The sequence below is a fragment of the Gobius niger genome, assembly GCF_951799975.1.
Source record: "Gobius niger genome assembly, chromosome: 8".
In the NCBI taxonomy this organism is placed as follows: Eukaryota; Metazoa; Chordata; class Actinopteri; order Gobiiformes; family Gobiidae; genus Gobius; species Gobius niger.
The window spans coordinates 12,580,617-12,596,028 of record NC_136859.1 but is presented as its reverse complement, the minus strand read 5'-3'; the positions used below and the strand labels follow the sequence as shown (position 1 = coordinate 12,596,028).

Below are 15,412 nucleotides of genomic sequence, written 5' to 3'. Positions count from 1 at the left end.
TGCACCTGAGGCAAATCACTTATAACGCCAGACTAATGATATAAATGTTTGTGTCGATAGGATAATTTTAACCATTTTGCATTTAAAATACCTTATATTTGAGCAGCATCAGCTTCGTGGTTGTATAAGCTACGCAGCGGCGGAGTGATCTGCTAGAAAATAGTCCCTCAAAATGCGATCATTCATGTGATGCAAGGTCAGTTATATTCCAAAAATTATTCATATTGACACAGACATTTATATCGTTAGTCTGGTGTTATAAATGATTTGCCTCATGTGCACTGTAGAGTCAGACTGTTTTTAATGCAGGCTCGCTGACATCGTAGAAATGCGCTAGCCTTGCATTAGCCTGGCGCCACGAAACTCTTCAAGCATAAGAACTGCATGAATTACAAAAAAAATATCTCCAGGTTCCAGCAACACTCTGGATAACTAGGAAATGAGGCCCTATGTCAAAAATCCTGAAATATCCCTTTAACAGGAAAAACTGGCTCCTGCCCCCGCTGGGTCCTGTGACATCATCACATTCTACAACCTGCAACCCAGCAATTCAGGATCTGGACAATGTTGAGCTCACAGTGGGAGAAATAGTTTAATGTAGAGAAGAGGAGAGCGAGTGCTTGTCGCACACCACGCCTCCTGATTTCACCGCCGCAACATTGTTTATTTGCAAGATACCAACTTTGTCTCGAGCAACGCTGTTGTTGCGCCAGCCGGAAGATCGGGCCCTTCGACATATAGACGTGCAAACTCTTCCTGAAACTCCAGTGTGTTTGAAATGTGTCTTAAGCTTTGTCCTCTTGTATTTCGACAGATGAAAACTGCAAAGACCGTCGTCATAATTGTGTGATGGTTGTTCAGGCCAGACTGTGTGTTTACTCCTACTACAAAACGGCCTGCTGCGCCTCGTGTACCCAGAGTGCTCAGCGCACAAAGAGACACTGATGGACCAATCGCAGGCGACCCGACAAGTGTGCAGCAAGTGAAGGACCACGACGCACAGCCATACCCCTCAAAAAGTGCAGTATGTAGATAGTAGATGCCACCGTGCCAGCGTTGGATTGAAGTGCATATGACAGGTTAAGCTAAAGGTTTCAATGATGTTTAAGATTTTAAACAAAACACACTATTTTGTCCAGGTTTACAGTTTTGTTCACTTCTTTATTTGACATAGAAACAGAATGTGACATAAAAGGAGGTGTCTCTATAACTGTGCAATCATACTGTACATGAGCTATAAGACCTAGTTCCATCCTTGGAATTTGGAAATGTCCCTTTTCCAAAGTGACCAGTGTTATAGAACAAACAAAAAAAAAAGCTTCTCAAATTGGCATAACATTTCTCTGGCTTTTGTTTCCCATCAAACAGAGTAATAAGAGACAAACATGAAAACCACAGGCACTTTAACAACAATTCATATATCAACACGCCATATGCATTTGTGGTTTTGCTTTGCCAATCTTTAACCTTCGATCTTTTGTCAAGTTTAGTTTTCTATAAACAAGAACCAAAGGAGTCTAGATGACAGTATGTGACCAAATATAGCAGTGGCAACAGAAGAAACAATAAACACTATCATAGACGCTGTATCAAATTTTTATCGTTTTTTAATTTACATCTTAAAGGAATCAGAGAAATATTTGATAAAGATTAAAATGTATGGTCAAGATTCACCTATAGACCCTTTAACGGCTGACATCATCAGTGACATCAGCTGGAGGCAGGAAGTGATTAAGAGAAATGAGATTAAACTAAAACTAGCCAAGTGTAAAACTACAACTAAAAAATGTGGTTCTGTTGTGGCTTTAGGTGCAAGAACAAGAGAGACGATAATAAAATAAGGTTTATCTGATATTTCCAACAACAGTTAGACATGTGTTTATCGTTACTATGACAACAGCTACAATGGAAATAGATAGGACTGTAGCTTCCTGTCTCCAGTCTGCTTTCTGCCATGAGCTGGGCCTAAATATGAACTAAAACCAGAGTCTGATTAAGAAATAAGCCACATCTACACCTTAAAGCTCAACCAGGAGCTTAAAATCCTCACCCTGTACCATTTCATCCAATAGACGAGAATACAAACATTTATTTTATTATTATTATTATTATTGACCTTTATTGGGAGTGGGACGTCTCCAACTCGTCTCCATGGAGATGTTGAATAAAGACAGCCAAACACAGCATTTTCTGCTTGTAGAGTCATCAGGATTATGTCTTGTATTGCTGGCAACAGTATGATCCAAAATGTTACGCAGTGTGCCTTTAAGTAGGACTCAAACTTAGACCAAACCAGGACTAAGACATAAAGAAACCAAGTCTATGCCAGGACTTTATTTTTGGTCATTTTGAGAATCATCCTTTTTAAATTTTAGTTTTCGAAAGTGTACGTTGCTGTTCATTTGTTGTTTACTGATGAAGTTGCCTTAGTTTTCTTAAGTCTTCCAATAAGCTAAATCAAATCATGTCTAAACCCTAAACACATTGTTGTACTATATATCTTGTTTTTCTTTTCTCTGTAAATGCCTCAAAGTCCCTCGTTTTTTTTGTTTTATAATGCAAAGCACTCGCTCTGATGCCGCCGAGTGGAGAGTGAGAAGTCTGTATATAAGTTGGATATGTTTTAATGTCTATAATTCCTTTGAACATAGTTGGCGCTTATCTTTATGAACAGAGTAGAGTTATGTGTCGTTATAGACTGTGTTTATTCACATATAGCCTAATATCCTCAATGTATTTAACAGCGCACAGCAAAAACTGGATGATCTGCAGGGGTTCACATGACTTGTAACCGGATTGTTGAACATATATCGTTTATTGAGCTTGTTTATTTGCATTTCTGACTGATTGCAAGGAACGTTGACCACCAATAGAATTAGAAAAAAGAAAAGTTTTTGGTTGTTCTTTACAACTCAGTAATGACATAATAATAGGGTAGAAATTGCTTGGTAACTACAGATAACAGGGAATACTGCATATAACTGTGCTGTTTTCATTTAGATTGGGACTATGATCACATTACCATGATATAAATTTGGTTTATGTGCTGTTGTTCCCATATAATAACCATAATTACCCTCTTATTACACTTTTAGGTACCATGTTGTTTCCATCTTATAACCATGCTATTACAGTGCTGTAAGGTAAAGTGCTACCTTTCCCTTGTGGAAGCTCATTTGAATTTTAGGTGCAGGGCAGTTCAGTATTCTGTGTCAGAAATCAATGTTTGTTTAACGTATAAAAACTACAAATTATTATATATAAAAAGATATTTTTTTAGATTGACATGACATTTCAATTGACATCAGCCTTAAAGGAACAGGTCACCCTTTTTATGTCTTGGCTCGGTCGCTTCTGTCCTCATCCCGTTTGGAGCTATTGGAATATACTGGGAGAGGCCAAATGCTAACAACATCTTTGGTCTTTTTGCGTGACTGAGGGCACACAGTTCTTCCATACTGTGATATGTTCTTACCTGAGCTTAGACGAGTTGATGCGTACCTGTCTGGTCTTTGCCCGTGGAAGAGCGTGGTCACTTCCAACTCCACCCCCGTTTGGAGCTATAGGAATACATTGGGAGAGGCTAAATGCTAGCGACATCTTTGGTCGTTTTGTGTGACTGAGTGCTCGCACAAATACCAGACAGGTACGTATCAACTCGTCTAAGCTCAGGCAAGAACATTATCTCAGTTTGTAAAAATGGTGGCCTGTTCCTTGAAACAGGTTGAATACATTATAAAAATGTGGATTTTCAAAAACAGTGCCTTGTTCGTGGAGTAAGTAGCCCGTGCTCGCCACTTTCAAAAACATGAACCCAAGCTTGTAGAAAGCAAGTTTAAATTACAGCTGGATCTGTTTTTGATCATATCTTTTCTATTTTGGATGAACTTGTGCAGCAAAAATAGTGGAGGAATGCCATTTTTCCAAGAACTTTAGATTTCATTTCATGCCTCCTGGAATTCAATCTCAATTTTGGCAATGTAGCCTATTGAAAACGAGCAAAAACTATTAAGAAAACAATAGAAGAGCTAATCGAAAACACATGTCAGAAAATAAACTCTCCAATTCAAGTCATCAGAACCCTTGTAAACATGCCTTTTTCTTGCGGTGCTGGCAGTCTGAGCAGTGATCCTCCGTATGGGTGCAGCGTGTGCGAGTGAATGGCGGTGTTCTGAATGTTGTTTGTTTATTCAGCTGTATATTTTGGCTTTGAATGTAACATCACTGTCTTTAATCCTATGTAGAGAAAGTACATTTTATATAAAACATGATAGTAATTTATCTAAAAAATTGTAATTTATTATTTGTTGAAAAAAATGCTGTAGCAAATGTTGATTGTTTTCACCGGAGTAGGCCTATATGACATTGTTCTTATTGATACACTTTTTTATGTAACAGTGAAAGTGTGGAAAGATACCTGTAAAGAAGCTTCGTTTTATTTTCAATAAAAGTGAAACAAATAATAGACGACTTTGGCATCTTTTCGTGTTAGTACGGGTGTTGTCCATGTGGGGGCGCTGTTGAGCGTTTTTTCCCCCCTACGCACAAATAAATGAATGAACGTGTGAGTTTGTTTACTTGTGTGAACTGTAAAGCTAAAATCACGGTCAGGGGTGTCAGCAGGTGTTGTGTGACAGTAAATACTTTTAAAAGCCTGTTTAGACTCATTTTAAATGTTTATGGATGACAATAACCGCTAATTTTGTCAGTCACCAGCTTCAAAAAGACGAGATGAGAACAGAAAATGCAAACTTCACTTAACGGAAGATGAACAATAGCATCAAGCTTACTGGATAGAGACCAATGTTTGTTTGTTTTTGTTTTTGCTAACCGCCCATATTTTTCCGTCCTTTCACATGTGTTCAATAAATAAATTAAAATAAAATATTAAATACAGATTAAATGTATCTAAATGATGCTGTTGAAACATACAAATCCATGATCACGTGTCTACATTTACAGTCAGTTTAGTAACATCAACCTGTCCAGGGACTACTGGCTTAACCCCTTAACCCCCACCTGAACCGAGCACATTTTCTCCAGTTTGGCTTGACCCAATTATCTAAAAGCTTCTTGAGGACAGTGTTAATTTTGACAACATAATTTAATTTAGTTTTAGTCTTTTGACGAAAATGTAATTCAATTTGAGTCAAAAAAATATCTTCAATTTTAGTCTAGTTTTCGTTGACCAAAATTACATGTAAATTTAGTCGACTAAATGTAAGACAAATTTAATCGACTTTTCATTTATAATATTTATAATCATATTTAATAAGCTCCTCTGCTTTATGGAGCTGCTCGCACATGAACAAAGCTCAATTCCTTTGGCAGAGAATTTACATGAGGCTCCTTCAGACGGTCAATAGAAGTTTGGATGATTTTAGTCTCTCCTTTTCATTTCGATTTAGTCTTATTGTAGTCGACTAAAATATCTCAATCAATCAATCAATCAATCAATCAATCTCTTTAGTTATAGAGCGCTTTTCATACACAGGTGCATCACAAAGTGAATGACATTGAAAAAGACCCTCCCAATATATACAGTTATCACACACACCACACACACCTACCCTTTACTCTACACTCACACTCACACACAGAATCAAAGTCAAGTACATAAGGCCTGGTACAGATGATCAAGGTGAGGAAACCCCATCAGAGGAGCCGTCCTCCCCGGGAGCAGCAGACCGGCTGCGGCTGTCCGGGCACCGACACAAGGGTCCCCATAGGAGGCGTGGCAGAGACACCACACCTCCACCTGGGCATCCACATGACAGCACCCACACAGCCACAGCCAGTCACCGCTCCCGAGGCTGGACATTTTAGTCATAGTTTTAGAAAAACTTTTAATTTAGTCCAACAAAATTAACACGAAATGCTTGAGGAAAGTGGCAAAATAGCAACACAAATGAGACAAAAATGAGGGTGAAATAGCCACAAAAACATAACAAAAAAGTGACAATAACCATCGAAAATGCAACAAAAAAGACACAAAAGAACAATTGAAAAGTGACCAAAAAAACTGAAGAAAAAGTGACAAAAATGTGTGATGAAAATGCAACAAAAAGATAAAAAAGTAACAAAAATGTGATGAAAAGTTGACAAAAGCACAACAAAAGCAATGAAAAAATGTCAAAAAAGTGACGACAAAAAATGAAAGAACAATATCCTTCGAGATCAGTTATGTAGGTCTTAGCTTTCAAATCGGGCGTTATTCTGGTCTATATGGGCTGTAACATTTTAGATTTGGGTAAAGCTGAACCAGAGAAAATGCACTTTTTTATCAATGGTGTCTCTGTTAAAATAAAATAAAAACATACTTTTCCAGTATAGTCCCATAGAGGTTCAGCATACCTTTATCCATGGTGTCTATGAAGGTGCACCCATTCCTATTGTACATGTTTTAGTGGCAGGAGAAACCGTATGCAGAGGGAGAACACACTCTACACATTCTGCCAGTGTGGAAAGAAAATTCCACATAACATTGTTCTTTCATTCCCCCATTTGTCCTACTGTTTGTTGACATTAGAACAAAAATGACTCAAAAGGAGGATGAAGTGATCTAATTTGACTAAACGTTTATAAATCGGACCGAATTCTCAAATTTATATTGCAGCTCTGAGATGCATGCCACTTTAGCTCATTTACAGTGGAAGACTAATGCTGCTCTGGGGAAATGTGGGTTGCTAAATTGTACTCATCGCAGAAGAAACTGCAGAGATTAGTCACAGCACCCTCTTTGTGTGAGACACGGAGTGAGTTAGACAGAAACCTATTTACTGCAACGAGGTCGGGCAGTTCTAACTGACTAAGCACCGAGAGAACAAGAGACCACCTAATTTTGCTTAGTAATGATTTAAATTTAGCCTGTGGGATCTATGTTTTTGATTTTCAACTACACTGCTTGAAGTGGCAAAAAAAAAATCTCTCTTTTCTCTTATGTCTCCTGCAATCTTCATGACGACTGCTCGGGAAGGGCATCCTGTTCGGAATAAATCAATACGCCAAACCCAACTTTTTACTTTTATGTGAAAACTGCTGAATAACACGTTGAGAGAAGAATGCCCACATCACTGACTCAGATGTTGGAGTCCTGCCAAGAGAAAATGGGTCCACACACACATACAAGTGTTGGGGAAAAGCCAGGCTATATACTCATATGTGATTCATAGCTATAGGTTTTACAACTTAATTAAAAAGTATGTTTGTTTTACATATGCTAAGTGTGAGAACATCTAGACTGAATGTGGGCTTAAAGTCAGAGTTATATGGTTTGTGTTTGAATATAGCCGATATAAAGCTTGCATGTATGTCTTGTATGTGGTGGGGGAAGCTGCTTCGTGGAGGGCACACGTCGAGTCGGGCAGATGGTGACCTTTTGGAGCGAATTACCATGAACCCTATGACTCTCCCTCTCAGTCTCTCCCCTTTACCCATAGTCGTTTAACTGACTATGGTGCCATATTGGTCTGGAACATTAGTCAAGGAAGACTAGTATCTAAGTATAGTAGTGCTAAACCAGGGCACGAACCAGGCACAAGGCTTTATCTCATACGAGAGCATTTCTCAATTCAGAGAGTTTACGCAACAAAATGAGAACCAAATGAGGAATATCCCAGAGCTAACCGAGGGCTGAAGCAGAACTCAACCAGGACATAACCAGGACAAAAGCAAAACTATAAAGCATGTGCAAACAGGGCAGTACATGTGTAATGAACTGCTGAACCAGGTCTATTCTATCCAGACTGAAGAAACCAGACCAGGTCCAGGATTTATTCAGGACTAGGAGAGTTGAGCAGGGCAAACTAGGACAAAACCAAAAGGAAAGCAATGTCTAAAGGAGGAGATAATTGCTGTCCTCCATATGGCCCTAGTGTGTCCTCCATATTCCTTTTTACTGGAGATGGTTCCATGTTGATTCGGGCCTAAACGAGGGCTGTTCAACAAAGTCCTGTCCGAAAAGTAGGCCAACTCCAACCTCGAGCTATCTCCCTTCTCAGTCACACATTTACTTTGTGTGGGCGTGATCCGGAGTCTGCGCGCGTGCGTGAGCAGCTGGAGTAGTCGTGACCGCGTGCGCGATCGGTTTCACGTCAAAGGAGCGCGTGTCGTTTTCAGCACCAAGGCCAGGGCTCACGACGAGAGCAAGAACAATAGGCGGTTCGGCGACGTGGCCCTTAGGCACCGTCTCAAAACTGCCATAGCCCACAAAACGCATTTTCTCCAAGCGAGTAGCCTTTTGAAATTATAAAGTCAGCCCAAACTACATGGACAGCCACATTTAGAAAGGACTTGCATTAACATCAGACAAATTTAACCATGAATATTCTTGGCTTGTCGGCCTAGTTTAAATTGTTTATATTAGGCCTATTTGAGCAATCCAATGTTGTCCCGTCCAGGCCTAGGTATTTTAATGCATTAAATACATAGCTCTGTAATGATGCATTGCGTCCCTTGCACTGTAACAGATTGGTCATTTTATAAAACAGTTTTAGAGACCTGGATGCATCAGCTGTTTGCCTACCAGCCTATCAGCCTTTACCAAGTAAACAACAACAACAGCAATTTACCAATGTATAATAGAAGGCAACTCAACCACAGAACCTGAGTACCACCTGCAGGAAGTGGCCACTAGACCAGGCTATTTGTTTTGAGAGGCCACTTGTTCTGAATTCTTAGAAATAGTTAAAGTAAAATTATGGGTATCACTTAATTTTACAGTACCTTGATACATTGTACCTGACTAAATTTAGTACAATGTAATCTGCTTTGTAATAACTTGTACCTATGGGTTAGATACACAATGGAATGACTTGCTTTAGTACTTTGTAGGTACATAATGTAATAGGACACGAGGCCCTTAGGGTTTGGGTTTAAGGTTAGGATTAGAGTTATGTTTTACATTACATTACATTACTTTACATTATGTACCTACATACTATATATATATGTTATTCCATTGTGTATCTAACCCATAGGTACAAGGGATTACACATTGTTAGAGAGCCCATTACATTGTACTGAATTTAGTTAAGTACAATGTATCAAGGGTAGTGTAAAATAAAGTGCTACCAATATATCTATATAATTCAGCAAGTTTTATACCTATTAATGCTACAAGGTCTAACTTTTTTATTAATTTATCAGTAATATATTTTCTACGTTTTGAGGTGGAAAGATCCCTGTTGACGGTGCCTTGTTGCGTCACGAGCGTGATTGAAGGGGGAGGGAGAGACAGAGCAGAGGAGACCCGCGGAGAACAAGAAGAGCCGACCAGCCGCCGGAGACTCACAGGCAGCGGACACAAATTAGTCGGAAGCGGTGACAAAACTGGACTACCGGCGTCTTTGCCACGGCACGAGGGCTACATTTGGCCGCCTGGATAGTAAGAGAGTTGGCCAAAACAAATCGGCGGTCTGTCAGTTTGCATGTGCACCCAAAGACTTTGAAGGGTTAAGACAGGCAATTTTGGGATAACGCTGCATCCAAGTCTTTGTTTTTGCGATCATCCAAGCGTGCACTCGCCGGTGGCAAGTTGTGATTGGGACTCGTTTTTGTTTTTTCGGGGGGCGACACCATCAAGTGCACGTAACGCACTCCGGGGCTGGTCCAAAAAAAAAAAAAGGAAAAAAAAAATCAGTGATGAGAGTGTAGCCTACTCATCTCGTATCCAGAGGAGGCTGAGGGAGCGCGCACAAAGAGCCGAGCGCATCCACCGAGAAGCAGAGGCAAGGAGGACGGGACAGAGACGGGACATCACAGCGGCGACCCACCGGAGAACATCAGCCCCCCCCCCCCCCAACAACAACAAAAAAAAGGCCACACGGAGCAGATCTACACGGGCATTTAAAGCGAAAGTAGGTGTTTTGAAACGATCTCGGCTAAATGTGTGCCTTGTAGGAGCCGTGCATGTTGTTTTGCGCCGCCGTGTGTGCGCCTATAGTGTGTACATTGAGGGGGATCGGACAAAGAGCAAGGGAGCCCCATGACATCCGTGTGTATGCTCTAACCTACAGCTGGCTAAACAAAGAAACCGCTCTATTGCAAAGATTCACCCCCACTGCCCAATTCACAGTCTTCTTTACTCTTACCCCAAATTCCCCCTGTCCGCACAAAGGCATTTAAACGATATGGATGTTTTGATTAATATAAATTTAAGTGAAATTGGGCCATTATTGTTTTTTGATTGCCTCATCAACATTTGCATAATTGTTTACTGGAATCTGGCCGCTCTTTGTCACTGTAGGCGATAAATAATGGAATTAAAACAGCAATTCTGATTTATTTACATCTTTGGGGAACGTGTTGTGACCAGACAGCATGTCCAAGTGACACTTTAAAATATTTACGAGATTCTTAATAATATATGTTTTCTGTTGAATTAATAATTCATTTTGGTCTTCATGGCCAAACATGAATAGGAATGGGGTGTTTTTAATGCTTAATAAATCTTGAATTGCTTTTTCAAATACAAATCGGAGGCCGAATTAATAAGCCATACAGTATTGCAAAAGATGAGGCTATACCACCGACAAACCGTCTATATCGTGTATCAAATTGTCTCGTGCTAACTCGTTTTGTTTCTTTTACTCTCCTCCTACCGAAGCTCCGCACGGCATCAGTTGCATCTCTCCTGGGAGTCTCAGCCTGCTCTGCCCAGCCGTCCTCTCACACTGTGTCCCGATGAAGGAGGCCGATGCCATCAAGCTTTTTGTGGGGCAGATTCCCCGAAATCTTGAGGAGAAGGACCTCAAGCCAATTTTCGAGCAGTTCGGCAAAATCTATGAGCTAACGGTGATAAAGGACAAATACACAGGCATGCACAAAGGTAAGCCCAGCACACGGGAAGCAGTGAGTGTTTAAAATACTCAAGTACAACATGCAGGGACACATACTGGGTTAGGCCTGGGTTAGTTCAGGGTTAGTCCTTGTTTTGGTTAGACCTGAGGAAGTCCTGGATGCACTGGTCGTTCCCATTCTGTCCTGGTTATGATTTGGCTTGTGTTGTTTAGTCTAGTCCTGATTTAGTCCTGGTTTGGCCCATTCTTTAGACTTGGTATGAGTCGGCCAGTTGAGAACAGTTTTGACCATTTAGTCCTGGTTTTAACTTGTATAGGTTTGTGATGATGCTAATCTTGATTCAGATCTTGTCTAGTCCAGGTATAGAATTGGTTTAGTCCTGATTTTCACTCCTAACATGAAGCCCTTTTTGTGAAGTGCTTTCTTAGACCTTGGCGTTGTTTGATTCAATCCCGGTTTGGAAAAATACTGAGGTATGGACCCGTGAGACCTTCTGTGGTGCCACGATTGTAACACGTCTCCATGGAAACTGTCACAGCGGCTCATCTCCCGCTCCGCAAATACAATCTGCACGGCTGAATGGCTATGATGTGGCCAAAACAAAACAACGAAATACGTTCAGAGTAGTGGGGTGGCTGTGTTGCAATGTTTAAGCGTCAAATTGGCAAATTAGCCTGCTTTTATTTAGGGGGAAAGTTATCCTCTGCAAACCAAAAAGGGTCTGAAATGCACAGATTTATTTGTAGTAGTTCATATTTCAGTCTTCTGGGTGTGTTTCATGAGTGCATTGTTAACCCAATCTTGACTTTATCGCAGATCTACTCACAAATGCAATGCTTGTCAAAATAAGTTGATGTGTTGTTCTTTTTCCATTGGGGTTTAGAGAGTAAATAGTCTAATAGAAATGAGTTTGCAGTGAGTTAAAAGCAATAAACATATAGATGGAAGGACTAAATGCATATGACCTTTTTCAAAATAGAAGAAACCTTTGTATGTGCTTCACAATGAAAGAATAAGTTGACCCAAAGATATCCACTCAAAGGTTCTAAACGTGTATGCATTACTCAGGAGGAGGAACAGCACCATGGCTCGTACGATCCAGCGGGCTGTAGGTTGGCAGTTCAAATCCCAGCTCCCTTAGAGGCAAGTGGTGCGAGTGAATGGTCTGTGTTGGGACTGAGGGCACAGATTGTGTCAGTCTACCCCAGGGCAGTTGTTGCTCGAGTGTATTTGAGTGTCCAAAAAGTGTTATATAAAACCGATGCGTTGTTATATTATCTATCAGCTTGTGGAACAGAGTGTTTGGCTCACTCTCATGTGTGAATTAGCAGGATTACTCAAACATGCATCAATTAAACCAAACACTACACCAGATACTGTCAGTTTTTGATAATGGAACAACATTTTTTTTTGGACCAAATATGATGTTATTTCATTAAAACCAGTCATTTTAGCACCGTAAGAGCCCTGTGGAATGCCTTATACTGTCATGTTTTCGAGAAATAAGTGTTTCTTCTCTCTGAAGTGAAACAAACCCAGACCTCGTGTCCCTTTCTCACTCACCCCGGTGCACACGGGGGTCCTCGGTGCTATGAACCAGATTAGGCTGTATGCTCCAATCAGTGTAATGGCCCCGTAAGCCCGGGTGACAGGGGAAAGAGTCTGTTGTTTGGAGACTGCCTGCTGCCCCAGTAAGCCTCTCTGAGAAGTGATGAGACGGGCATGGACCATAAGATGCATACATGTGGACAGTGTAAAAACGAATAACCACATGAGGTTGAATGAGCTGAATCGGGATATTTATCTTGGTTCAGCTTAGACACAAGTGATGATTACTTGATGTAGATTTGGATTTCAGGCAGATTTGGGCCATGAATGTCAAATGTAGGCAATCTTGTCAACCAGAAATTGTGTTATAAACAGTATTATTCGAACTGTACGGCTTCAGGGATCTTTTGTTTTGGATTATTTTTGGAAATTTTTTGTGAAAATAGTTAAATTACCTTACAATTCTTTCATTAGACGGTTAGTATAGCTCCCAGCTGACAGACAAGCGTACAAGTGGGTTGTGCCATTTTCCTTTTTTATTAACCATTAGCACATCGCCACCGTAAGAGCTAAAAATACATACCGTAAATTAGTACAATTTTCATAACAATACATGGATAAAAGATAAATGAAACTGTACCTTTTTTCCCCTTTCAGCTAGGCGCTAGGCCGTGCCATGACCATACAAGTTTCCCACCCGCCATGATATTTAAACACTTCCTTCCCTAACAGGAAATTGCCGTGGTACCGGAAGCAGTCTTTTCAAAATACATCCATAAGCCATTACACTCCCCGCAATCACGAGTAATACAAAAACGAGTGATTACTGATACATTTAGTTACAATTCTGAATATTAAAAAAGGTTACCAAAATCACACTCATTTCCATTTCTACACATTTTTTTTCCCTTTTTTTTTTTTTTTTTTTAAAAACAACAAGTTATGTGATGTCCTCCGGATCAGGGATCACAAAGTCTTTAACAAAATGTTCATTATGCAAAACAGTAGGGTGCCTGAGGCCACAGTCCCCACACAGAAGACGTCGTCTACAATCCTTGACCCCATGTCCCTCTCCTAGACAACCAAAACATAAATACCTTTCCTTGATGTATGCACGCCGTTCATTAATAGATAATTCCTTAAATTTAGTACATACGAATATTTGGTGAAATTCTTCATTACAAAAGAGACAACAGGGCCTAGATAATTTTGGGGACATTAAGGGCTTCTTCAGTGGAGAGGTTAGCGTTGACAGGGTATTGCTTGTTATTTTCCTGGGCTGAAGTGCATAAAGAGATGTTATTGGATTGCAGGCAATGTCAGCCTCAAGACTAATAAAAGACACAAACTCTTTGAACATTGGAAAGGTGTTTTTCTGCCTTAAGCTCTGAGTCACTAGTCTATTCCAGCTTACTATAACCCAATCAGGTAATTTAGATATTAAGTTTTTATTTTGCTCGCAATCATTTAATATGTCCAGTCCTGTAACATAAGGCATTGCCTCAAGAATTGTGGTTAGAAAATCCGCATAACTTCTCAGTCCTTCAGCATCATTCCCATGGATCCTTGGCCACCATTTTATTCTTTCTCTGAAGGCCCTTTGAATCGTAAATGGATGGCCATACCTGCGATTTAATTTGGTCCAAGCATCTGAGAAGGCCTCACTGTCACTGCGGAAGAATGTTCCATCCAAAACTTGTTTGGCAGATCCACCAACGTATTTTCTCAAATAATATAGTTTCTCTGTGGGATCTATTGTTCTTTGACTGATAAGTGTCGTAAATGCGGCTTTCCACTCTATAAACTGAATAGGACAGCCCGTAAAAACAAAGGGCTCAGGTACAGGGAGTCGACTTAATGAAATGTTGTCCTGCAATCTTTGAGCCAGGGAAGAAAAATCAGCAAGAGTAGAAGGGCCCGTAGGAGTTGATGCAGACGCACAGGATTGCTCGCCAGAGTTAGATGTAGGTAAAGCCGGAGCCTTAATTGTTATAAAAGATGGCGGTCTGAAAGTGGAGGCGGTTGCCGTAGCCTGTTCCCATGGAAGATGGGTAGTTGTTGCACTGTGAGAACCTGGTATATCTGGGGCCGCAGCCGAATTTGAAGAGAGTGATGGTCCATTCCCAGGACATCCACTAGCGCTGCCTTTGATTTCTTCATTTAAACATGTCAACCTTACTTCCGCTACACGGAGCTCCCTTGTTGCCTTTAGCCTTTCCAGGGCATATTTCTGTTCATCAAGTTCTTTTCTTTGGTTTTCTTCTAATTGTCTTATAACAATCTTTTGCCTTTCTTCCTCAAGCATCAAATCATAGTTTGCCCTTTTTACAGCCAACTCAGCAGCAGCTTCAACCCTTTTTACAGCTAGTAAGTCTGCAGAATTGCAATCGGATTGATTAGATATAGAGGCCTCGGAACCATAAATGGAATGTGCATATTCACAAAACAACAGTTCATGCATCCTGGTCTTCTCAGCATCTTCATCAAACTGATCATCCACAGCTCTGTTGTAAGCAATAGACAGTATTTCATTATTGACTGCCTTAAATGCCTCCACTCGTCTCTTTATATCAAGTGATGGAGTGATTATTTTACACATTTCATCAAAGAGATCAATCACGTCCTTATTGCTTTGCTTTAACACTTCAATAAGTTTCCAAATCTCTTCTTCAGACAGGTGTGTCTTTAATTTGTTCCGAGACTCTCTTATGTCCATTTTCCATTTATTATAAAGGGAAAGCAGCAGATCTTCACATTTTTGTGCATCTTCTATTTGATCACAAATGTCCCTTTGTTCAATATCATAATTTCCCCCTGACTCCATTTTATCAAAGTTTGCTCTGTATTAAAAGCTTTGGTCAATTTTGATGACAAAACAGTGATGTAAAGTTGCAAAAGTTATCCGTGGCCGCTCCGTTCTTCTTACTGGCGTTTAAGTCACTGCTGCGATGATATAAAGTGCTGCGTGTACTCACAATGTCCATAGGCTTGGCTTACTTCCGTGAAGTTAATTTTTACCGCTGTCGCCGTTGCTGTTTTCGAGGCTCCAAACGAGCGCCCCGTT

The 15,412-nt window shown here is 40.4% G+C and overlaps 2 protein-coding genes across 3 annotated transcripts in view; both read left to right on the top strand.

Annotated features, from left to right (window-relative positions):
- Positions 1-1,289, top strand: part of adamtsl4 (ADAMTS-like 4) — a 52,837-nt gene extending 51,548 nt beyond the window's left edge. Inside the window, exon 17 of the mRNA XM_079562287.1 lies at positions 815-1,289. Coding sequence (XP_079418413.1) covers positions 815-945 — 131 coding nt within the window. The 3' untranslated portion in view covers positions 946-1,289. The remainder of the gene's footprint in view (positions 1-814) is intronic.
- A 7,955-nt stretch (positions 1,290-9,244) lies between these two features.
- The window catches only part of LOC306967316 (CUGBP Elav-like family member 3), a 48,055-nt gene continuing 41,887 nt past the window's right edge, over positions 9,245-15,412 (top strand). For both annotated transcript variants that reach the window (XR_013793177.1, XM_079562295.1), the window contains exons 1-2: positions 9,245-9,857; positions 10,607-10,828. Coding sequence is in view for 1 of the 2 variants with exons in the window: in XM_079562295.1 (XP_079418421.1) it covers positions 10,684-10,828 (145 nt within the window). In the remaining variant the exon portion in view is untranslated. The remainder of the gene's footprint in view (positions 9,858-10,606; positions 10,829-15,412) is intronic.